The following is a 26,842-nucleotide window of genomic DNA, read 5'->3' as shown; positions in this document are numbered from 1 at the left end:
TGGTAATGGCTTGGGAGGTAAAAACATATGCAGGGTAAAAAATGCGTTGTAAACGCATGCAATGTATTTACCTGATTAGTTCTGTCATACAACCGCTTTAGAGTGCATAGCATGACATTTCTTTTTTAAGGAGCTGTATAAGGATCTTGTTACTATTTTCGGCTTTTGTAGTTTTTTTGCCATTCTCCCAGTTCAGCTGCTCAAGCACTCTAATGTTTTCTCAAGTCCTGCTCCCTGTAATTCACTACTTTCATCTTTTTGTGCAGGAACCAAAGGAGACCATAAATGCCTTATGCCCATTAGTATTATTGGGAACACGTTTTCTCATACGGTCCGATCTGGAGTTTGGCAGACAGGATATCCTGTCTGCCAAACTGACGGTCCACTCAATCTGTTTAGAATTGGGCAGACTGTGATGTTTCCGCTGGCAGTGCCCCTGCTGGAATCGCCAGTGGAAACCTTTCACTGATGGCCCGATGGCTTTTAGTCATTGGTGTAAGCATACTAGACCATCAGCCCAATTAAGATATTAAGAGTGGACTTTTTAACACACTTTTTTTCTAAAAACCTGGTAGTTATGAAGATAAAAAAAGAAAAATGACCCCACAATCATGAAGAAAACTCAGAGGGTGTCAGGGTCATTATTTTTGTTTTTTTGGACTTAAACGTTTCTGAGTGACTACATAAAAAATGGCGGCCACTCAGCAAACATTTAGTACCATCAGAGGAGCCTCTGTCGAGATGGCTCATCTGAAGTCATAAAGATCTCCACCAGGTCAGTGGCAATCTTTAAATGAGGCAGATGGTATTCCACCATCGCAGCAGAGGTTGTTACTTCAGTTCCCCTGCTGGAAAGCAGGCTGCACGCCAAACCCTAAATGAGGGTCACTGTCATTTAATGTCTTCTACGTGGTTGAATCCCTATTGAGAGTGGAGTTACAAGCCTGACTTTGTTGCTCTATCAATTGGGTGGGAATGCATTTCTTCATCTCTCTCCCTGCATTCAGAAAATATTACCCTGCTTTTTTCTCAGTAGCATTCTACCTTCACTCTATATCTGTGCTCTTCTCCTTCAATCCCCCAAAACAGCGGTCATCAAACCAGTCAACTGGCATCAGCCTCTTTCAAGGTCTTGTGTGTCCCTCTGCTCTTCCCAAATGTTATCTACCTCCCCAGGACTCCTTTCAGAGACTGGACCCAAGCCTATGGCCTCACAAAAAACGGTCATCTTTAATCTATGTATAGCAGATTAGTTTTGGAGAGCACTACTTGTTTCTTCACAGCGCTAGGTTATGTAGGGATTCCTCTCACATCTCTCGGTACCCAGCACTTTCCATGACTCCAGAATCACAGCTTGTGCCCGTAATAGCCAGGTTAGTATGCAATAAGATATAACAAACCGTAACAAAGCAGATGTGAGAAGAACCACATTGAACCTTGTGCCTAACAGGCACCACTACAGATATCTAGCTTTTCAAACACAAGTAAGAATCATTCCAGGGGATTACTTTACCTATTTCAAAGATCTGGAGAGGCAGAGTGAGGAATCCAGAGCGAGGAGTGTGGGGGTTGTTCTGACCAGGAGCAGTGCAGACATCATCAGAAGGAGGCAGTAACAACAGAAATGAAACTTGGCCACCAAAGTCAAGGACCTCCTGACTGTATAGACGGAAATCTTTAGCCTAAGGGTTAAACATGTAAGGAATAGAAACATGTTATTAACATGCCAGAAGTCTTCTATTTGCAGAAACAAAAACAAATTGTTACATCCTAAATGGAAATTTATAGATTGACTTAAATTGCAAGTAAATATTTCACATCCTAAATTGCAGCCTAATTGAACCTCATACCACCCTAATTGAACCTGACACGTATGTTGTATGTTAAAAAAACACTGAACTATAAAGAAAGTACGTTTTACATGAATGGCAGAATTGGAGAATTTCCATCACACCATCTTGGGTTAATTTGATCCCAGCCAAGTCCTACAAGAATGTCTTCCTTTCTAACCTGCAGTCCCCCTAAAGTCCAACTTCCTGGATCGATCCGTGCCAAATATGGGAAACAAATTACTAGTGAGTACATTTTCTTTTTTGGAAGATGCAATACCTATTGGTTGAGGGGGTAAAAGTATAAGTTGTAATTAAAATCAGACAGATCCTCTTGCAACAGTAGGTATGGAACATTGCTGTGCTCCAGTAAAATATTGACATATATAGTTTTTGTTTTTAAACATGGCTTTCATCTCAATTCCTCATGGCACTGAGAAGACAGAGGTTTTAGTTTTAGATCATGCCCCGTGTCACATTTTTGTATAACTTTAGTTCCAATTTTTTGTATAACTTTCTGTCCTCAATTTTTGATAAAATAGCCAAATAATAATTATTGTTTTAACTGGAACTTTGATGGGTCCTAGTGGCTGATGGTCATTCTTCACCCTCTTACTGGGCAGTACCTCAGCAGAGAATTTGTACAATCCACCCAAGTATGGTGGATTTCTCGCCTACCTTGGGATGAAGTGGTTTCTATTTTCTCTCTCATCTCTCTTTTGTGAGTGACCTGACAAAGGCAGTCACACTGAAAGACTGACCCCATTAACTAAAAGCGAATTACGTATCCTTCAAATTGCACAGTTTACTACACAGAAAGCCAGGCATTTACGTGATGGGGTTCATTTGAGGTGTAGTTTTTTTTTAGAGTGTTTCATTGTACTTAGTGTGCACATGTAAAATGGTGGATTTGTAAGAAATGTGTAAAGGACAGTGAAAGAGTTGAAAATGGCCAAACTCAAAGCCCAACTCTCCTTTCTTTATCAGTTGAGGTTAGTTGATACACTCAACAATGTTGAAGCTATAATTGTAAGTGACCTCTTAGTAATCTGATGTTTTGATCTCTAGAAGCAATTACAATTACAAGTGAGTCTAAGGTTTCTCAAGCACGATGGACAATCCAATTCTAATGATGGAGTCCAGTAAGGCAGTCCGTGCTCCCAGGAGCTGTATAGCTGGATACCAGATGAGGCAACCACAATCATTCCACAGGCACAGACCTATAGTATTATTGTCCTCTTTCCCTGATTAACTAACATGACCTGGAGTGTCCACAGATATTGGTGAGAGCTAGCTCTGCAGAATCTGCCTGATCGATGCAGGTTCCTATTCACTTGGATGCCCCAATATATCCTTTCCTTGCTGCATATACACATCATTTTTTAAAGGTGGCAGTGGCTTACACATAGGGAACCACTGAAAGCTTATCTAGTTGCCCCTGGGCCCAGTAATGTGAGTAACTGGGCACATCAGCATTACAATTTCTGTGGTACAACGGTGAGCCTGGATATTTTGTCCTGAGGACTTAAAGAGCCAGAAGTTTTTAGTAAAAATGCTTTCAATAATGAGTAATTAGAAGGGAAACTGGATGCAATAAATCTGATACCCTGGAAATTGCTTATTTCTTCATGGACCCCGAGATTGCAATTCATAATGGTGCAGGTTTACCAAACTCTAGAAGTTTCGTACCAATCACTAATGGCAACTTCCAGATCACAACTACTACATCCATTAACTGGATCCTCATAATGTGGGCCGCAGTGATCATAGTGGCAACATCCTGCTCAGGGTCTGCATGGACAACGAAGACAAACTGAAGAATGAATAAAACAACACTGCAATCAAACATAAAAAGAGGCAGGAAACGGAGGAACCCCATGCCAGATCAGATCATAGTATCGTCCCTATGTCCATCAACCTCTTCCACAGCAATTTCTTGGCAATTTCTTGGTCGCTTCCATATATGTTGGTAAAAAGGCAATGACAGACAAGTAGTGCTATACATTATTGGACCAATGGCTGCCTATTCTTTCCAGCCACTGCAAGCTAAGCATGCAAGTCCCCTCCACGTCTGGTGATTAGGGATGGGTCAGATAAGAAGTCGAGATCGAACAACCTTGTGCGGTATTACATCAACAACCAAAATGCCAAATGAAGGTCCACTGAGAGTCTTTTACAAGGTAGGAAATAGAGAAACAGATAAGAACAGGGAAGGAAAAGAAAGAGCAAAGAAACTGAGTAGTCACACATTAAGCTAAGTGTCTGAAAGACCAGTTTTGAGCTTTCTCTTTCTTCATGTCTGGACCAGTCTACAATCTAAACTACCAGTGTACTATGATGCTTTGGACCCTACTCTATAACCTGTACTGTACAATGATATTTGTCATCCTAAACTAGAACAAGTATGACCTTTCTCATAATAAATAAGAATCTTGCTTATGCAACACATAGACCAATACCCTAGCACAGAATTTGACAGATATCACATAACACACCTTTATACATTAAACTAGAACATAAACAACATTCAGTGTCCCTTAAAAAAGTGTTTATCCTACGGGGAAATTAAAGGAGCGTAGACAAAACAAGGGGGTTTTGGAGTTGTTAGACCTGGTGCCTGTAACACCTTGGTATTCTCTGAATTGGAGACATAGCATGGGCATGGTCGGTCATATCTGGAGACAGCGTCAGATAGCTTTCTGTCCCACAGGCACTTAGCCAGAATAGAAATTCAGAAAAGAGAGTATTCCACATTGGCAGTTCCCACAATAAAAGGACCAAACTGTGGAGAACTTTAGCCAAACCACACCCCACGAACCCCCTTAGACTGCCAAAGAGTTAAATTAACAACATAGGTCCTGTAACCTCTTCCAAGTGGATGCACATATTACAAAATATACATTACCTCTTGGAGTGGGATGTTCACCAAGTTCATAAGTTCCTTTACTGCTCCACTGAGCTCCTGAATCATTAGATTCTGGCAGCTTCCTGAAAGCCGTTCTGCAAGAGATGGTTCCTCTGTACGGGCTAGGGTCTGCAGCCATTCCCATTCCTCCCTGTGAAAGCCAGGAGAAAGAAGACCCATTAATACCTGATGACCATCAAAATCAGCTCCCAGGTGAATACAACGTGTTCACAGTTGAAGTCTGAGATTTATCATATGAAACAAACAAGCGTCTTATCCGGGGCTCTCTAGGTTAATTTCATAACTGACGTGCTGTTTGTAGAGTCAATTTCATAGAAAGAACATTGAATATTGATGCAAGTGACTGACTTTAGTTTGGGAAGAAATGTAAAATATGGAAGCGCTTGCTCAGTTGCACCAACGAAGCAGAAGCCCTTGTGAAGCATGGAATGTATGGCTGACTTAAAGCATCCGCATACTCAGACTCCAGAAGTACTAATGTGGTTTATGGCTTTGAATAATTGTATGTGGCTAGAAGAAGTAGGCTAAGCATCTATGGCAAGAATTAAGTAGAAGAATACGATATTTATAGTTTTGCGTCGGGCAATGACTGCATAAAAATCTTTGCAAATTACATAGCTTTCATGGTGAATAAATGGGCTATCATTCCTTTTGAGAAAATTAGAAATATTATTTCCAAAGCTGATGTGAAGTAAATGTAACAATCGTCACACAGGAACATTTTGATGGGTGTGAAAACAGTATTTGGGCAGACAAGGAAAATGTACTTTTAAATCAAGCTTTCCCCGTTTGTATTTTGATAATTCATGACGAATTTCAGTTTAGGAGCAATCTAAAGACATGGTTGTTTTCATAGTAGTGAGGCAGACGCAATTAAGGACCCTGTCTCGCTGGCTTAGTTCCGAGACGCCCGTCTGGGCAGCTTTTTATGCTGTAAAAATGAATTAATTAATAAACCCATTCATTCATCCATTCATTCATCCATCCACCCATCCATCCTCCATTCATTCATACATACATTCATTCATCCATCTATCCACCCATCTCTTCATTCAGGATTCTTGTGATCTAGCACTTTCATGAAGTAACAAAAAAGCATTGCTGACAAAAGGGTGATATTACTTCAAGGAATTGGGGGTGTTTTATGCTCCTTTGTTACAAGGAGTTTGCTGATCAATGGGTTTGCTGCCAAGGATAGGGTTTCATAAAACAAATCTCGGTGAAAATCTATTACCATGCTTTTAGATTTCCAGAACCGAGTATAACCATCATTCGATATTTGGAAGTTACACGTTTTCTCATATCACCATTTCTAGAAAATGTCATGGAATTAAAATAGCATCACAAGCAAACGTAATTTATGGGTTTCCTCAGCAAGGACCAGGCTATCAAAATTCCTTTGTGTACATTCTGTATTGACACTCTTAAGGACTTTGGGCTGGTTGGGCAGATTCACATTCTGACACTTTAAGCTGGTTGCGCAATTCAACACTGTGATACTCTGAGCTGCTTTGCTGGATACATACTCGGTAAATTTCATTTTATTAGGTAGATTCACACTCAACAGTTTAATCCGGTTGGTTGGATTTATACTGTAGCACTTTAAGCTTGTTGAATGGATTTATATTCTACTACTTTAAGCTGGAGGGGTGGATTTATATTTTGGTACTTAAAGGTGTTTGGGCCGATTCATGTTCTGACACTAATCTTGTTGGGCTGAGTCGCATACTAGCAATTCGAGCAATTTGAGTTTGTTGAGAATATTCACATCGGCACTTTGAGCTGGCTGAGTCAATTCATATTCTGCCATCTTTAAGCGGCACACACATTTTCCCATCTTGCTTTGACTGGGTGAATGCAAAAGTGGATGATTACTTTTTTCTTTTTCTTTTTTGGACATATTTAATGCTCTTCACATATGCAAATTTAAACAACATTGACTGCCGTTGCTGGTAGAAAAATAAGCAGAATAAGTGGCTGGGGTTCCGTGTTATGATGCCCATAAGCAATACCGTCAAAGACAGAGAAGGTTTTTGGAAGTCCGATGTCGACATGCGCAGGGGAAGGAGCTGAGAAAACTGTGATGGGCACAACTGGCTGTAAAATAGGTTAATTTAATGGTTTTGAAAAGTAAAGGACATAGGGGCATAGTTAAGAGCCCCAAACACCACTTTAGCTCCACCATAGCGTCATTTTTTTGACACTAAGACAGTGTTAAAGTGGCTTTACTGCTGCACCATATTTACAAAGTGGTGCAATACATCAATTGTGTGACTTTGTAAGCCCTTGTGTCACAATAAGTCAGCGCCAGACATAATGTATACAAGGAAGGCATTCTGGTGCTAGGAGGACTGCAAAAATAGCGCAGTGAAATTTAAAACACTTACTGCGCCATTTTTGGCAACATTTTTAAAGCCTGTTCAGAGCAGGCGTTAAAATAATGCTCCCATAGCAACTTATGGGCCTCCCTGCACTATACTGCTCTAGCGTGAAAAATGTTGACGCTAGTGTAGCAAAGCGCCACAATAGCGTAAAAAATGTTGATGCTATTGTGCTAACGACCGCTATGGTGAGTCGTATAGGTGCTGGTGTGGAGGGTGAGGGGGGGCAAGAAAAGTGGTGCTTCATAGCTGATGCGCCAATTTTTCTTAAATATGGGCCATAATGTTTTCACTGTAAATAAGGAATGCACCGTTTATTTTCAAAGCAGCGACCCGCAGGCGGCGAGGGAGCCGTCTTATTGTCCAACACAGCACAACTGCCTCCTACAAACGGCCATCATCACATCATTTGCTTGAATCTCATCTTTGCTGAAGACTTGATGGCGGCTAATACCTTGACGCCAGGAAACAAAAACATTTGTCCTGTCAGGTCACAAGTGTTGAATAGACACACTGTGATTTGAAGGTTTTCTTCAGTTTTTCAAGATATATATATATACATATTTACATGATATATATATATATATATATATATATGTATATATATATATATATATATATATATATATATATATATATATATATATATAAACATGGACTGTAAGAATGGCAGATATATCTGTCTATAAGAGTACCTACACAAATAACCATTTATATAGTGCCTGCTTAGAAGTCTATTATTACTCAAAGAAACACTTTTGTGTAACATTAGAATAATGGTAAGATTGTGAAAAACAGTGTTATACATGTATGCCTTGCAGTTTTTATGCAGTCTCTTGAGGCAGGTTTATAACCATCTGAGCTTATTACAAGAATTAACACTTGTGAAGATTAGATAACTCAAGGTTATCTGCGGCACTGAGCTGTCGACATAAATTAAAAAATAAATAGAAATCTGTGACCTACTTGTTACACCTTTTGCTTTCAGCAGAACTGTGGTAGTTTTTGATGAGTCAAAAATGTGACTAAACTGCACACACATTTTTCTAACATGATTAAAAACAAAATATTATAATAATGTAATGAATTCCCGAAAAATTCTGAGTATTGTATTGCTTTAAATTAAATAATTTGCATAGTACTCACTTCACCTATGTGGGGCGGCGAAGTGCTTGTTCACACAGCTAAAATGTCACACCATGTGGGTGGAAGAGTATGGTCTCTGCTTGGAATCTATGTTGGAAGGGTTTTTATGTCATGCATGATGACCAGGTGTGGTTATCATGTTCTGGGATAAGGCACTTAGCGGGTCATTCCGACCCTGGCGGTCGGTGGCCGCCAGGGCCACCGACCACGGGAGCACCGCCAACAGGCTGGCGGTGCTCCTACGAGCATTCTGACCGCGGCGGTTTAGCCGCGGTCAGACGCGGAAAGCCAGCGGTCTCCCGCTGACTTTCCGCCGCTCGTAGGAATCCTCCATGGCTGCGGAGCGCGCTCCGCAGCCATGGAGGATTCCGACTCCCCCTCCCGCCATCCAGTTCCTGGCGGTTCTCCCGCCAGGAACCGGATGGCGGGAGGGGGAGTCGCGGGGCCCCCGTAAGAGGGCCCCTAAAAGTATTTCAGTGTCTGCAAAGCAGACACTGAAATACGCGACAGGTGCAACTGCACCCGTCGCACCTTCCCACTCCGCCGGCTCTATTACGAGCCGGCGTCATCGTGGGAAGGGAGTTTTCCCCTGGGCTGGCGGGCGGTCTTGCGAAGACCGCCCGCCAGCCCAGGGGAAAACTCGGAATACCCTCCGCGGTCTTTCGACCGCGGAGCGGTATTTCGGAGGGGGGAAGTCTGGCGGGCGGCCTCCGCCGCCCGTCAGACTCAGAATTAGGGCCTTAATGGTGTGACGGATGCGGAAGTGTAATAGACAGCCCAGCATTTTTTATAACGTGCTATGCTGGCAGCTCCGATTACCTCTGCAAGGTTGTTAGTGTGTCTTATGTTTTTGATCCGATTTCCTATGCTGGCTATGGCAAGAGGTCACCACTGTGGTCTTATGAATTTACAAGCGGTGACAGGCATTGAGTAAGAGTGAGGGAGGATCAGTAGTATGCCCACATAGACTGCATTACAGTTCCCATTTTGTGTTCACTATTATATGACGTCAATTTAAGAGTATGCAAAGATCTCTGCATCAGGTGCCTTACACCATAAGATATTTTCAAATGTAGTCTGTAACCAATTATGTAAGCGAGAACAAATTGTTGCCAATTTCTTTGAGGCACGTTTAAAAAAAAAAATGTAGTTTGACTATCAGTGTTTTCTCTTGTGACTCCACCCCATTTGTGGTAAAATCCCTTGACCCTCAATCTAGGGAATCCCATAGTGTAATTTTACCATATCCAGCACCGCCCTCTAGGATAGCTTCAACGTGCAATACAGAACATAAACCCACACAAAACGACAATAATAATTCGGACCACTATAAATGACCTCAACGGTTTTCAGGAAAACCGAAAAAAATCAAGATTCCATTGAAGAAAGATCTTCAAATGCTGGTTTAAGCCTAAAGAGAAAGTGATATCTCGAAGCAGTTCTGAGTCATCACCTACCAATGATACTGGAATGTATTGAAGTGAGTGCCGTGAGATCAGCACTAGAGGGATAACTCAGCATGGGAGCCTTCAGCAACTTCCACACCAGCATCGGAGGCATAGCTATCAATAGTGCGTCAGAAGCATTGGTACCAGGGCTCAGTGATGTGAAGGGCTCACTTCAGCCCAATTAATAGCTGTTGTTTACTACAAGCTAGGCCTGGGCAGAATTTCAATTACGCTGGAGTAGTCTGAGTTATTTTGGTTTTATAACAGCAGTTTCCCTGCCCGCTTTACTGCCCGCATTCTAGGAGGACATTGCATGGCTGGGATGGGATTCGGTCCCCCAGCCGGCAGCACAACCAGTGGGAGTGGCCAAGTATGGAGATTTAAAAGCTTGCAGTGCAGGACGTACCCAGGTATGTGCCTGGGCAAAGACTGGGCAAGATGAGCCCGTCTTAGCTCGTCATAGCCCGGAAGAGGCTTGGCTGGGCCACCCTTCTTGATCTTACTGCACAATAGTTGGCTTATTCCAAAAAACCCTGTCTTACTCAACACAGGTACTGTGTATGGGCATAAGTTGTCCAGATTTTTAGCTGCTGCTTGGCGTGTCTTGGCTAGGTATATTTTGGTGTTTGGAGGCCAAAGGTTGATAGCAGACAGATGCAAAAAGAACAGATGATGAACAGAATGCAGAACAACGCAAACATTTGCCCCAGTCACAAAAATCTGAGTTTAATACACAGTTTGTTTCCCCACCACACCACCCCACTTTGGACCCAGCCATATGCAAATTAGTCTTCACCATGCTCTCCATGGCAAAAACGTCCAGCCCGAATTGCCAAGCTAGGTCCTTCCTGGACCGGAAACAACCATCCTGGGACTTGTTTCGGGGTATCACCCCTCATCAGCCAGGCTAGCTTGAATCCGGTGGTGCAGAGAGCATGGGACCCATGTCTTGGCATACCCATACCACTTTTGGCAACAAAAGCAAAAAGAACAGATGATGGACGGAATGCTAAACAATGCAGACATTCACCCCCTGTGACAAAGATCTGGGTATGATCCATCATTTTTTGCCCACCACACCATCTCAGTTTGGACCCAGCCACATGCAAATCAGTCTTGACCCTGTTCCCCCAGCCTGAATTGCCAAGCCAGGTCCTTCATGGACTGGACACAAGCATCCTAGGACCGGTTTCGGGGTATAACCCCTCATCAGCCAGGCTAGTTTGAATCCGGTGGTGCAGAGAGCACAGGACCCACGTCTTGGCATACCCATACCAGGTTTGGCGACAAAAGCAAAAAGAACAGATGATGGATGGAATGCTGAACAATGCAGACATTCACCTCCTGTCACATAGATCTGGGTTTGATCCATCATTTTTTTTGCCCACCACACCACCCCAGTTTGGACCGGGCCATATGCAAATCCAAATCAGTCTTGACCCTGTTCCTCATTGGAATTGTCCAGCCTGAACTACCAAGCCAGCTTCTCCCTGGACCGGAAACAAGCATCCTGGGACTGGTTTGGGGGTATCACCCTTCATCAGCCAAACTAGCTTGAATCCAGTGGTTTAGTGAGCACAGGTCCGTCTCTCTAAGTCCCTGGTACTGTTTTGACAGTAGTGGTACAGGTGCTCAAAAAGCACTCTCATCTGCACATTCTTGGGGAGAGGAGAGGTAAGTGAGTATAGAGCTACATATAGAGCCACAGTAAAGCACATGAAATTGGGGTAGAGAAAGAGTTGTGGGAGGACCTGCTTCTGGCCAGTGGTCATAGAGATAGCACACAGTTTTGGAAGGTGATTATTCAATCTTTCTTTAAGGAGGATAGGGTGGTGGACCAGGCTTCTTTAGTACCTGCTCAGGCCTGGGTGACTGATTTCTTCTGCATTATATCAGGGTGATGATACATTTTCCCCACCCTCCCGTCCGGCTCAGGTTTCTAAACTGATACTTTTTTGGGAGGAGGTTAGAGATGCTATGGTCTCCCTCCCTGCAGGTAAGGCCCCCGGGCCGAATGGTGTCCCTGTGGTGCCCGGTTTAAATCATTTGTAAATCTTTGAGCCTCTCTTCTTACTCTTTATGTTAATGCTTCCATTAGCCATTTCATTCTGGCAAAATGGCATCACTTCATAAATGTACCTCTGTTTAAGAAGGGTAACAGGAGTGACCCCTGCTATTACACGCTTATTTCTTTAATAGAGGTTGAGGATAAGATTATTGGGAGGGTTATTTTGAACAGATTAATTTTCTGGTAGGAGGAATGCAACAATCTGTCTGGTATTCAATATGGGTTCCGCTCGTGTGGGGCACGGTGGAGCAGAATCTTAATCTCCATCTTATTCTTAACACATATGTCCGGGGCAAAGAAGGGTTCATTGCATCTTGTTTTCATGGACCTCAGCTCTGCCTTTGATAAGTTTAACAGAGAGACGCTCTGGGCAGAGCTGAGCTCCATGGGGGTGGATGAAAGTCTGGTTATCTTTTTAAGGGTCCTTCATTGTGTGGCTGACAGCTTCAGTCCACTACAGACGTAATGAAAAATGTACCGGGAACTTTGCCTTTGGAAGTAGGGTCCGTTAGGGATGTATTTTGGCCCTCTTTCTTTTTATCATGTTTGTTAATTTCCTGGAGAATGTACTTTCAGATCCAGGCAATGATGTACCTAAAACCAGGTGCGGATTGATCCCGGCTCTTTAATATGCAGACAAGGCTGTTGAAATTGCCTGAACTTCCAAAAGTCTGCAGCGGCTTTTGGATCTTTTTGGTGGACTTGCGGCCATCTTGGATTTACTCACCAATTTTAAAAAAGCTCATGTGATGGTCCTGGGGTCAAAAAACACAAAAAACACTACTTTCTCAGTCCAAGGTCAGTCCCTAAGCAAGGTTGAGAATTTCACTTATTTAGGAATCCTTATAGATTCTAGACTTAGTTGGCAACTATTAATGAAGAATCATATTGGCAATCTCAAATGGGCTTGTGCCAGAATGACTGACTTTACTTTCCCCTGGGTCAAAAGCCCTTGAGAACAATGTTTGATGTTTACAAAGCTAAGTATATCCCCATTTCTACCTTTGGTAGCGAGATTTGGGGTTATTTGATCTTAGACTCTATAGGTGTTGCAGAGAATACATTTTTAGGTATATCCTGGGGGTCAGGCAAAGTATCCCCACTGAGATATTACACAAAAAGTTAGGAATGAGTTATATTGTGGATTTTATCCTGCTGAATCCCCTTTTGTTGTAGTGTGCCATTTGGGTAAAGGAGGAACTGACCCTAAATAGGCTTGTTATCGTAGACTGTATGCAGCTGGATAGTATGCCTAACATCCCCTGGCTGGTTTAAATTAGGGAGAACTTTAGAGCCTTTGGGTGACCCGAATTGTTCTCAAACCCCCAGAGTATTATCAAGCAAGATGTTGCATGGTTAAGAGAGAGTTTATTCCACAGAGCGGCAGCTGAGAAGGAAGATATAGCACTGGCAAAGCCATTATTTCGTAAGTTTTCCAAGGTAAAATCTGTTCCCGGGATCGAGCCATATTTACTTCTAGCAATGCCTATACACCAGCGGCGATTATTGACATACTTCAGGTTAGGTCTGTTTCATCAATTGTTCTACCACGAGAGAATTTGGCATAAATTCTCTGAACCATCTATATAAAACTGTTATTTGATTTCTAAATGTGATACTTTGCACATTGTGTTGATATGCCCCCTTTATAACTCATTTCAGCACAAGTTTTTAAAACCTCTTTTCTTAGCCCAGGAGTTCTATCAGGTTAGGCCTGCCTTTTTATTTTGACAACTTTTAGCAACAGATAAAGGTTGTTCTTATGTATCTCAGTTTCTTGCAGCGGTATATTGTGCCACACAATAGGAAATTCTGGGTTACTTTTTGACATGGAATTACCGATAATTACTCCTTGCATAATTTGTGAGTAAAAATCCTATAACAAGAGCACGTTTAGTGAGTGTGAGCGGCTGCGCATAGTCGCTATTCATGTTCGGTTGCTTTTAGCGCTATTTCTTTCTGCAAAAATGTCTCCTCGCGTCCATTTTGGATGCAAGGATGCATTATGGGCCAGGAAAATAGCACTAAATGACTGGAGTAAATTGGGGAAAAATCCTACCCCAAGGGCACATTCAGCGCAGCTGCTTGTGCTCGCTATTTGTGGTATTTAGCACTATTTCTTAGCACATAAATGCCCCCTCACCTCTAAAATGAATGCGAGGGGACTTTTTGGCACTAAGAAATAGTGATAAAGGCAGAATTACTATTTTTCCGTAATTCTGCGTGATCTCGCTGAATTCTCAGGTAATTCTGCATGAATACAATACACGGAATTACGCATGTTAGGCCCAGCCCTATGGAAAACCCAACTTCCTAGGCTGCGATAGGGCCCTTTGTGCCCCTCCCAAGACACTGATCACCATTAGGGCTCTGGGTTGAAGCAATGCTTTAAATCAGTTCATAGCATTTAGTCTGTATATATTTCACCAAAGCAGGGCGATTGTCCCCTCACTAGGACCCTGAGAACGGTTAGGGCGTGAAAGAGAAAGTAAGAGGGACTGCAACTCGACCCTGTTAAAAAGTCCAGATCGATAAGATTGCGGAGGAAGATGGTGCCTCGGTACTCATGACCTACCCCGGCACACGGGGATCAGCGAGCCCTCGGGAAAGGCAGCAGCAGGTGAAACTGGAGCCACGTCAATTCTGTCTATGTCGGAAACTGATGATGGCAGGATTAGGCTCCTGAAATATGAGTTATTTCCAAACACGCACGTGTGTGCTGGAGTGAGTGTGTGCACATTCCTCTGGGGATCCCTGCCATACTTTACCGTCATGTGCCTCGGAGCACCAGCTTCACAGACAAGCATGGGGCAGGGACGTGCAATAAATCACACAGATAAAACGGTATGTACAACAAATAACGGAATTAGGCAGGATTAAACACTGCTATACCTCGCTTGGGATCTCAGACATAAGCTGCTATTGTTGATGGGCCAGGACCGACAGGTTTATATGGATAATTCCTGGGAAAGGGATTGAGAAGACTAAAAAAAAAAAAAAAAACGAAAATGTTGTGAGTAGGGTAACTGCTATGCACTCACCTGGAGTACTGAAGCCTTTTAACTATTTTAGCAGAATTGTTATGTTATATATTATGTTATATACTGCTAAATGTTTCTAATACTCGGGACGTGCCACACGAAAAGTATTTTTGTCTTTTCCCTAAGTGTCTGTTCCCTAACTCATTTATAGTTTTACTCCGTAGTCTTAGCTGCCCATCCAGTCAACACACAAGTACCACAGAAAGAACAAGTAACAACAATATTTTTAAAAAATGTGAAGCTAGAAGGGGAAATTAGCATGACTTGGGTTGTGCAGGCAGCACCATTTACAACCCCCATCCCTGGCATCAGGAAAGAACCCAAAATAGAATGCCAGCCTACAAGCTGCAACTCAATTAGCTACTTGCTGGAACCTTTGCAAGTACTAAGGTGAGGAAATCCCTGCATTAATGATGGACCCGCCACTTCCTTGGCTTCCACTACAGAAACTACAACTCCTAGATCAAAAGCAAATATTGCAAAGAGTCTTTTAGAACTCTATTCTAACTATCTCTGTCCATCTCACAAGACCTCACATGCCCACTGCTGCTTATCACCATCGCAATCAGTCTTGGGCTGACATGAAACACACCCTTTTCTTGTTCCAGAATAAGAGACACTTTGAGTGACAGCCCTCTGGCCAACCAGATTATAAAGGTGGGCAACATTATCGGCCAATGGCAGCAGACTGTCGGCTCTGCCTGCAGTTTAGCGGTAGGATATCTAAGCTTCAACACCATGATCACTACCTGTTCTGCTGAGCCGTTGCCTTTTCATGAACATCAATGTGCTCTCTCTCCCTCCCTTCTCACTCTCATTTGCTTCCTCTTACACCCCTGATCTCCTCACTTCACCTCTCTCCTTCTTACCTTTCTTCATACAAGCATTGCTCCCCTCTCTCCTCTACCCACCTCTTTCACTTCTGCATTGCTCCACTGTCTTTTTTTTCCTTTCCTGACCCACTCACCTTTTCCACATCTTCCTTTGACTCACTTTCCCCTTCTTAAGTTACCTGTCCCTAATCTCTACCTACATCATACCAATATATCTTCCTCGTTTTCCGACACATTCTTCCCAATAATAACTCATACTTATCCTTACATCCCACAACTGTCCTTTCCCCTTTTCCTATGACCCCACTTCTTCTACCTTCCCTTGTGCCCAGCCATCATTTGCAACAGTCTAAAATTTTCCTCCAAGCTTAACTTCTCACCTTTCTCAGGATCCCTCTGTCTTATTCTTTGCTTCCTCACCTACACATGTTCTCTTTCTTCTCCTACAACTACCCACTATCTGGAGACATAGCTTCCAGTGGTGTAGTACATGCAGTGATACAGGGCCCTAAGGCCAGAGGACTCACTGAACCTTAATATTGCTATTACAGTTGAAACGGTGGCCAGAGGGCACATTTCGGGCCATATGTACGAACACATTTTCCCATTGACACAGAATGGGAAAAAACCTTTGCTACATATGGCCCTTCCTTCCTTATATCAGGGCCAATGACACACTGGCTATGACACAGCCATTATCATTCCTCCCTCATTCTTTTCACTAACTGTAGGAAAGTGCCCCTTTTGGACATGGTCACCCCCACCTTTTGCTCAGTATTCAATGCAATTTTGACTGAATGTGCACTGTGTTCCTGCTAACGAGGTTCCAGTACAGATCTCTTTCCCTGAAACTGTGCAATTGTTCCCCTAATAGTAATACCTTTGGCCCCCTGCAAGTTCGTAGTAAATGGTACTCCTAGTACCTAGGGCATCAGTACCAAAGAGGGTTCTCAAGGGCTGCAGCATGTATTGTGCCACCCTCAGGGATACCTCACCTAGCACATGGTGACCGCTGTTGCAGGCTGCGTATCCTGGGGCAGCTAAAAGCAGAAACACAACATAGCACACAGCTGTGTGCCATGTCCCCTAAACACTGCATGCAATATATGTAACTCACCCTTACAGCAGGCCTTATAACCTTACGACAGGGTGAATTACATTGCAGGTGAGAACATATCTGCATGAGCAGATATGCCCCTGCTATGTCTTTGTCGATTCTTAGACACAGTGAGTGAACAGGGAAGCCATTTTAAGTACATGTGCTGAATACTGGTCACTAGGAGTGCCCCAGCTACATGATAGCTTCCCTGAAACTAGGGATGTTTGATATCAAACATGTCGTATTAACGAACCCTCACTGTTGCCAGTGATGGATTTGTTAATACTTGCACCCAGAGGGCACCTTAGAGGTGCCTCCTGAAAACCTACTTACTACCCGTGTGGGGACTGACTAGTTTTAGCCAGCCTGCCACCACCAGACATGAGTCTGATCTCCTAGGGTGAGAGCCTTTGCTCTTGGCAGTCAATAAAAACCTGCTCTGGAAGAGTTGTTTACACACCCCACCAATCAGGATGACCTGTGAACCTGCAATCCAAGGCAGGGTGCTTCAAAGAAGCCCACTGCCTTTGATATGCAGATCTGGCTTCACTCACAGGAGAGATGCCGACCCCCCACCCCAGGGCCCATTTGGCACTTGGACAAGAGAGAAAGGTAGTAGTCAAGGAGGTGTGTCCCCCCCTCAAGCCTGTCCCACCCCTAAGGTGCACTGCCTGATGTGGATACAACTTTTAGAAATCTGCCATCTTGGTATGGCAGATTAAGGAACTGGAACTCTGGGCCAGGGTTATTCCTATGTTCCACAGAAGTGGTCATATAGGAAGTGTAGCGAACCCAGGGAGAGTAGCCCATTGGCTACCACCCCACACTCCCCAAACGCCCCTAAATGCAGTATTTGGGGGAGCCTCTGGCACCAGGAAATTCAAGCTGACCTATGAAGAAGAACACTCAATAGCTGGAAAAGCAAAGCCTGAGGAAGAAGCACCTGACTTGGCCCCAGCCCCGCCAGTCTGTCTGTTCCCAACGATTTGAGCCAAAGTTGACTAGTCCTGAAAGCTGCTGTGCCTCCAAAAGCCTGGGAGGACTGCCTGCATTCAACAAAGACACAGGGACTCTTGTGGAGCAGCAGAGCTGCTTCCCCCCATCTTGCAGGCACCCCAAGAGACCTGAGAGGACTCCAGACCACAAAAACCCAACACCGGAAAGCACCACTGCACATGTGCCGACTAGCCAGAGCTGAGGTGGCCAATGGTGCCAACATGGTCCCCCAGTCCTCCAAAGACCAAGCCCACCTTGGACTTGCCCACCATGGATTTTGGACTCAATGACGCCACCTGCAGCCTCTGCCCGCAGAACCCCTTAACCAAAAGTGCTCCAGTTGGAGAAAACCTGATGCCTCAGAGCACCTTTTCACCCGTCGGCCCTGGTTTGTGGAGAAGAAGGCCAAAGGTGTCCCTCCATCACCGAACATCTCAAGACTTGGACCCACTTTGCAGTTCTCCCTGACTGGACTCCCCGTCCAAACCTCTAGCATCTTTTCAACCAGACCAATCCCATTGACTAACATTGGGCCACCAAAGCTGAACTACACTTCTGCACCTGGCCACTCCAGTGCTGCCCATTGTGACCTGTTGGTGTGGTCCTGACCCTTGCCTGATACTTACCTTAAGTCCAGGAGATTGGTTCCGCAAGTCACTGTACTGTAATTGTTTGCTATGTTTGTTTTTCCTCCGTAGGATAATATTGCAGCTTCCAAAAAAGTGCACTGTCGACTTTTCAAAGCTGTAAAGATTTTTTCTTTGCGAAATGTACTTACCTGATTGTATTAATTCTGGTGACTAAATATACATAAAGGTACTTGTTATTTTTGGAAATTGTTGTGGATTTCCTCCTTGAGTCATGTGTCTCATTTATTGATTGTGTGTGTATTTCCAGATGCCTAACACTCTTCTCTGATAAGCCTAAGGTGGCTCGACCACACTACCCCTAAAAGAGAACCTTGGGATTGCCAGAGCAAGCCCCTGTCCACTAGTGAGGGAACCCCATGGATTCTTTGCACAATATAGCTCATTTTGATATATCATACAAAGAAACAGCTTCCTATAAAATATATTCATGCCTTAGCTCTCCAATCTTCACTTCCTCATCCTTGTCCTCTTTCTCTTTGTATCCTCTAACATACCCCACTACCTCCTCATTCATCCGTAACTTATCACCTCATGACCATTCTCCTTCCAACACCTGAACTTCATACTCAAGATCTAGCATGGAGGACTGTCTCCTACTGGATGAAGAGTTGTAGTAAAATAATGAGATGTGGATAGTTTTACTTTTGTTACTTTGTGAGTAAATTTGGATTAGACAGCACCTGCCATTTTATAATGTATGTTTTCCATGTTTTCTAGCAAGACAGCAATTACAATTGTGGATCATAACTGTGCGTTGTATCTGTTTGACTTAATGGATTATTTATCAAAAAATCTCTTTAACGGTGAATAGATGAGATTGGAATTAGATTGGGCAGAATTGGGACTGTAAAGGATTTGAAGATAAGAAATAGCATGGCACACATAGAGATCTGGTGCATGGCTTGGAGTGATAATAAAATGTGTGAGGGAAATAGATTGAAGTTGTGCACAGAAGATTTTGTGAAGGTTGCGAAAAATATGTAGCGTACATAGTACGTAATAAAGTGCATTACACAAGGGAAGCATTGTTGCAGTCTGCGGCAGTGAGCGTATAATAATGGTTGGACATCACAGGCTTAGTAGCACGTCTGGGAATTAGGTTATTCACAATAATAATTGTGGGTTATTTATCCTAGTGAATTGAGGCTCTGTTGCTGTGGAAACAAGAATTTTGGGGGAATTGTGAGCTCTTGAGGAAGAATGATGAATTAAGTGTCTGAAATATGCATTATGTGGGTGGACGGGGCTGCTGTTGTACTGTCATGGTGGTAATTTGTATCAGCTGGGAAATAACTTGTAATCGCCATTCTTATTGGAGTATGATCAGAAAATGTATTAACACAAAGCAACGTGTCTAGGTTTCTAAAACTTCCGATTACTGCCACCTTCGGAAGGTATCCTTCTGTGTAAGCTTGTTTAGAATATAAACGCTAAAAGCATATGATGTGGCATTATATTTGGAACAAGTGCCTAATTTTGCCATGTGCCATGTTTGCCCAGGCTTGGCACAACACTTATTTGTAAAGCCCGTCACTGTTTATGAGTGTCCGCTACAGGGTGGCGCTTTCAGCCTTGTCTTGAGCAGAGCACGTCATCCCTACGGAGTGGCATGATTTGCAATAGTCTAAAATGTCCCACCGGACAACAGTGGCAGAAGCTGTGTTTGGTGCCAGCTGAGATAAAATATCTTGAGCCGGATAAAATACCTTAAGCACTGTTTGGAAAACCTAAAAACCACCACAACTATATACACAAGGGAATTTGCCCAACTCCTTTGGGGACTGAAGACCTTACAGGAACAGCCAGATACCAAACAAAGAGTAAGTCATGCTCTTATCAATCTGGTTGTTCAGACAAATATTGCTCCTACTTAGAGGCCTCACAATCACAAAAAACTACACTCATGCACATACTTTATTTACCGTGCTCTGTAACATCCCAAATACCACCCATGCAAACAACATCTACTCTTAGGCAAACAAAACACACACAAATGGAAACATAAATGCACATACAACCGACTACACTACGAACACCCCTCTGGAGTGCCTAACCATATATCTAAGGGGTCTCCAACCTTTTGTCTAATAAGAGCTACTTATGTTTAATGAAAATCATTGTGAGCTATTAATGTTATTAGTGTTGTAATAGTGACTGCATCAGACAAGATTACATTAGTGGCCACCCTATGTAAGATTACTAGCAGTGATTACCTTAGTGCATCAGACAGGGCTGCCAGCTTTAATGTAAAAAAACACTTTGTAGATTTAGTATTCCTCTACAAGGGAATGAGTATAAAACATCCATAGTTGCAAGGCCGGGCATGAAAGTAACATTTTAAGTAATAAGTCTCCCCACATGATTTATCAGTCAAAAAACAGCTTTAAATATATGTTGGAAATTCTGCCATTTTTCTCCAAACATCAGTTTATGAGTTCTGAGAATACACACGTTTAGGTTTGAATACACAGTTTTTGCACACATACATCAATACAACCAATTAAAAGGTTCTAATTTAGTAGTCTGGGATTCCCAAGGGAAATCTGCTTACAGGCAGCTGAAAAGCTACCAGTAGCTCACAGGGTAGCCTTTAGAGAAGCCTGATATATATACACCCTAATACTCACTCTGCATAAAGATTGTAAACCTACTCTTCTACTGTAATACTGACATGCTGCCCTGAATCGAAACCTACCTTTTCAAGAGTGTGCGTTGATTATTTATAGTACAGTCTTGTCAAAACTACCATTTCCTGCAACTATTAATGTCCCTCTCCTACTATATCCACTTGCTATTTACTTCTTTTTCTCCCTACCTTCCATGGCGTACCACATCAGCTCCAACTTAGTTGTATGCACTTCCCACCCCTCTTCAAAAGCTGCAATTCCCACTCTCCTCTCAGTTCCCTCCCAACTACAGCATAACTTGCTCCCAGCTAGTTACATCCAGTCCTACCTGCACCCTCTCTCTCTCTCTCTCTCTCCACCCTCCCTCATGCCTCATCTAGAACCTACAAACTTTATGCTCATCACCACATCCCACTCACTTCTCCCTCTTCCCATCTCTCCAAACCCATTCCCTCCTTCTCACTTTCTCTTCCTTGCGTAAACTTTTGTTCCCTACTTTAGTTCCCTACTCACACCTTCACTTCCTCAAACAATAGAAATCTTCGTCTCGTCTCCCCTCAATTGTTACCTATGCCTGACACCCCTCACCTTTCCCACTTACACATAATTTCCCACTTGAAACTCTCCTATATTTTGCTTCTTTATGCCTTCTTATGCCTCCCAGCTAGCCCATGCCCACTCTCTCTATATCACTACCTTCTAACCCCACCCGATACCTCCTATCCCATCTTATCCTCCCTCCTTCGTCATTCCCTCCGACCTACACATTTCAAACATCCCTATACTTCCTCTGGCTGCCACTCTCAGTCCTCTGTCACACACTTCTATGGCCTACTACATCTACATCCTGCTCCATCACTCACTCACACCTCCTGTTCTTTTTCATCTTTAAAACTATTTTTCCAGCTCTCTCTTTCCCAGTTCCATCACATTAACTTCTCCTACCTACCTCACCTCCATTTGCCCCTACAGTGTCACACCTCTCACCTACCTACCTTGTGATCTTTCACTGCTCTTTTCTCTCCTACTTACCTGTCCCACCGTAATGGTTTTACTTAACTGAACATGTAAATTGATTTGAATTGCCATCTCATTCAGTCATATCTCTACCTGCTAGTCCCTCCTGCTCCTTGCTGAATCAATTTCACATCTTGTTAGCTTCATCTCTTCCTTATTTTCTACACACTCTCCACTAAAAAAATCATAACTGTAAGGTAGCAAAACACCAGTTGGAGAAGAGAATGCTCACAAAAGGACAGAACCTTATGAACACATCATTTAGGAGCACCAGGATTATCTGTCAAACTAAGCCTTGGCAAGGGCACTCGCTTGTCTTGATTCAGGATGCTAATCACATTTCAATCACGATTAGGCCATAAAGCTCCAACAACAAGATCAGACACAACCCTTAAAGCTCGGGGGAAATGTTGCAAGATACGTTCCCTCTCCAACAAAGCACTATCCCATTGGACAAAGATATCCGACATACTCAGCAATAACATTCACAAGAGTTCAGCGATAGATCACATTGGCATTATGAACAGTTCTAAAAACATTTAGCACTCAGAGTAATTTTTTTCAGAAATTGCCCATCAATTACTACTTTTGAGCACCTTCTTTTGTGACACTTACTCATAGAATACGACTCATTGATTACATGCACATAGGTTATACTAGGGTTGCTTTTGTATGACTTACAACACTCACTCACTTATCACATGCATGGGTTGGGGGAGATAGGTGTCAAAACCAACCCACAAGATCAAAAAACTAATACCCAGTTCTGGAGAACGCTTCATTGGGATTGCTGATATTGCAGGAATAACCATGCTTAGAGAGGCTAGGCAAAAAGTCCTAAGATAGACTGCAACGGATCAACCAAAGATGCAATGATCACACATACATGAGTGCAGCAAAAGGCATAAACACAGAAGCTTCCTTTGACCCCAAAAAGTGGAAAAAAGAAAACCTTAATGTAAAGGAGGTTAATGAGTTTCACAGTGTTTCACAACACATTGTTAATTGTATTCATGTGAGTTTTTTTATGTGTGTTTTGTTTGATCATCCAGCTTAATCACAAGGTAGTCAGTCTCTGCAAATACAGCATCTATAGGAATTCTGAACCCATTACCCACTTGTTGTAGCAGACTGATAGGGTCGATAGCATTGTCAAGTGTAGGAGGTCGCAAAAGAATGTCACTTGGCATAACTTAACAGGTCATATCTAGGAATCCTCTTCAATTTCCTTCTTATCTTCTTCCTTCTCTTCCTCTTCAACCTCAGTGCCAATTTCTACATCTCCTTTCTTGCAAAAGGAATTTAATTAATATTGCCACCTGGTTGAGCTCATTGTGGAAGTTAAAGCTGTTTCTTCTTATATGCCTTGACCAGTTTTATAATGGTCTCCATTCAAGATGGACAAAGGGGGCTCCTCACAACTTACTTGAGTTGTTTCCTGAGACTTAGCACATATTATGGTGACAGATTAATATGGTGTAATGGCCGGATTGATATCAATGATAGGTCAGACTTTTGATGAGGAGGTGACCTCCTCAACAAGTGGCTGACGATGAGTGACAAATGAGGAGACATTGACAAGTCTGATGATGAACACTTGTTGGAAGTTGGTGATGTTCAAGAAAAAGACTGAAGTAACTAGGGGAGGGTGGAATGTTCTGTTCCCCCACAAGAATTGGTGGAATGTTGATCATTTTGTGTTACTCTTTAACGTGGAGTTCTGGCCAAATTCCGCCTATCGCCGCATGGCAGTATTTTTCTCCTATGGGGCTCCAGAAGATGTCAGCTTGAGAGCAAGATTTGGCATCCCATTGGTGTGATTTTCTAACGTGGGTGGTCGCAGGCGGTCTTGAGTGGTCACAGTCAGAGGTCCTGCTTGAATAGATTTGCTGCGGCTTGAGTAGGTTTTGTACTCGAACGGCAGCAAAATCAACTCGAATGGCCGCACACTCTTGTGCAACGCATGGTGCCATTCGCACTGATTTTTCAGCGCTGCTCATGCTGCCGCCACTAAATTCCAGCTCAAGCAGTGCAGGCTGCATATCTTCCGCCTGCTGGTGGAACTCTGTGGAATATTGTAGAGTTTTTATGTAACTTCTGTGGAATTCTGTGGAATGGAACTCTGTGAGTTCAGCCCGCCCCTAAGGTAACACTAGTTGCATGACGTATCCTGGCATGACAACACCAGTAACAACATTTTGTTTAACTCCTTAGCCTTTGAGTATGTGTCCTAGATTTAGGCTAAAAATATTTGTTATGTTGAAAGGTGGTAGTGCAAAACTTCTGAAGGTTTTGAAGCAGAACTATACTGCAAAGGCATGCACTTTTGGGAAGAATATCCAGAGAGGTGTAAACTTCTTGTTTCATATGGAGATGGACTCATCAGAGCTGTGAAAAATTCCAAGACCCCCCCCCCAACCCTACCTTGACTGTTATGGGGGGTGCAGACAATAAATGTAGTACTCATGGATATCCACCTGAAGGTACACAATCTTTATTTTCTAAAATAGTTTTTCTGTTAGAAATTCAGATATATTTATTATATAACAAGGAATTCTCTTTTGGGAAACCAACTCTGCTCACCAGGCCGAGTACCCATAAGGGGTGCAAAATAGACTCAAGAGCCTCATAAATGTTTACACCTGGGACTCCCTTTCAGGTAAAAGTGGAAAGATAATTTCAAATAGACTCTAGGGATGGAGATAGAACTGGATATGAGGCAATGGCAAAGCTGCAAAAGTAAAAGTTGGAATTGTACAGGTTTCTGCTTCTTTTTGTTATTAACATAATAAGGACCCAATGTACTAAGAGGGCATGTAACCTTATGAGTGATTTAGTGTTAGATATGTATCTGCATCTATTTCAGTTTAGCTAACTTCTTCTTTGTACCCACGACCTTGCAGCAAGAACACTGAATATTCAAATTAAATTTACATCGCCTAGCCTCATTATTGATTTGGTATCCCAAAGATCACGTGCATCAGGGCCTCTTTAGGACTTCTGAATAAAATCTTGGTTTAAAGGTTTAAAAACAAACAATAATTGTAGGAGTACCCTACTCCCTGGAACGCCCAGGATACTTAAAAAGAGATTCATTTACCCGAAATCTTTTTGAATGTTATCTCTCACCTGGAGACGTTTGGGTTGGCTCGAATCCGTGTGTGGCAAAGAATGTTGGGTAACCTGTCAGGTACCAGTACCCGGATCTGGTCCACAGCACTGCACAGCTTGAGGTAGCCCAGGTAGAGTCCAGGTAAAAGGGCCTGACTGCTCCTTTTGTGATAGGCCAACTTATCCTGGCAAGAAACAGATAATAAAAAGTTACCAACGTGTCAGATCCCTGCCCAATACTTTTTAGACTTCCCTTGAGTCTGGTCTGGAATGTAACTATGCAGCTATCGATAATGGAACAATAATACCACTGTCGTGTATTTTTAACTTCGGGCTCAGAAAAAACTGTGTCTTGGGCCTCTTGGGGAATTTACACAACACATTAACTAAGCTACAACTTTATCATTTTTACAGCGGAATTGGTTTCTATTTGAGCTTTTCCACAGAACCACAGAGTAAAAGGACTAAGCTAAAAGTACCAAATGTTTAATCGCACTGGAATCTGCGCTATGAAATCAATAGAGTAATCTTTTTTGTCAGACAGATTTTTCTTGATTCGAACTTACAGTAAATCGTCCCGAAAATGCCATAAATATGTCGGATCTTCCCAAAAAGAAACATCAAACCTGCCAAAATACGGGACATATAGACTGTGTGTAAGGAAATGCCTCCTTGGCATGGTTGCCCCCTGACTTTTTGCCTTTGCTGATGCTATGTTTACAATTGAAAGTGTGCTGAGGCCTGCTAACCAGGCCCCAGCACCAGTGTTCTTTCCCTAACCTGTACTTTTGTATCCACAATTGGCAGACCCTGGCATCCAGATAAGTCCCTTGTAACTGGTACTTCTAGTACCAAGGGCCCTGATGCCAAGGAAGGTCTCTAAGGGCTGCAGCATGTCTTATGCCACCCTGGAGACCTCTCACTCAGCACAGACACACTGCTTGCCAGCTTGTGTGTGCTAGTGAGGACAAACCGAGTAAGTCGACATGGCACTCCCCTCAGGGTGCCATGCCAGCCTCTCACTGCCTATGCAGTATAGGTAAGACACCCCTCTAGCAGGCCTTACAGCCCTAAGGCAGGGTGCACTATACCATAGGTGAGGGTACCAGTGCATGAGCATGGTACCCCTACAGTGTCTAAACAAAACCTTAGACATTGTAAGTGCAGGGTAGCCATAAGAGTATATGGTCTGGGAGTTTGTCAAACACGAACTCCACAGCACCATAATGGCTACACTGAAAACTGGGAAGTTTGGTATCAAACTTCTCAGCACAATAAATGCACACTGATGCCAGTGTGCATTTTATTGTAAAATACACCACAGAGGGCACCTTAGAGGTGCCCCCTGAAACTTAACCGACTATCTGTGTAGGCTGACTAGTTTTAGCAGCCTGCCACAAACCGAGACATGTTGCTGGCCCCATGGGGAGAGTGCCTTTGTCACTCTGAGGCCAGTAACAAAGCCTGCACTGGGTGGAGATGCTAACACCTCTCCCAGGCAGGAATTGTCACACCTGGCGGTGAGCCTCAAAAGCTCACCTCCTTTGTGCCAACCCAGCAGGACACTCCAGCTAGTGGAGTTGCCCGCCCCCTCCGGCCAGGCCCCACTTTTGGCGGCAAGGCCGGAGAAAATAATGAGAAAAACAAGGAGGAGTCACTGGCCAGTCAGG

The 26,842-nt window shown here is 43.2% G+C and overlaps 1 protein-coding gene across 4 annotated transcripts in view; it reads right to left on the bottom strand.

Moving 5' to 3' along the window:
* The window catches only part of LOC138261506 (ankyrin repeat and fibronectin type-III domain-containing protein 1-like), a 1,513,685-nt gene that overhangs the window by 138,358 nt on the left and 1,348,485 nt on the right, over window positions 1-26,842 (bottom strand). For all 4 annotated transcript variants that reach the window (XM_069210501.1, XM_069210504.1, XM_069210503.1 and 1 more), the window contains 3 exons: window positions 25,191-25,357; window positions 4,735-4,885; window positions 1,514-1,682 (listed from right to left, as the gene is read on the bottom strand). In XM_069210501.1, coding sequence (XP_069066602.1) covers window positions 1,514-1,682; window positions 4,735-4,885; window positions 25,191-25,357 — 487 coding nt within the window. The remainder of the gene's footprint in view (window positions 1-1,513; window positions 1,683-4,734; window positions 4,886-25,190; window positions 25,358-26,842) is intronic.

Source organism: Pleurodeles waltl, chromosome 10 (genome assembly GCF_031143425.1).
Source record: "Pleurodeles waltl isolate 20211129_DDA chromosome 10, aPleWal1.hap1.20221129, whole genome shotgun sequence".
In the NCBI taxonomy this organism is placed as follows: domain Eukaryota; kingdom Metazoa; phylum Chordata; class Amphibia; order Caudata; family Salamandridae; genus Pleurodeles; species Pleurodeles waltl.
Note: the sequence above shows the minus strand (reverse complement) of the source record. Positions and strands in the feature narration are given on the sequence as shown.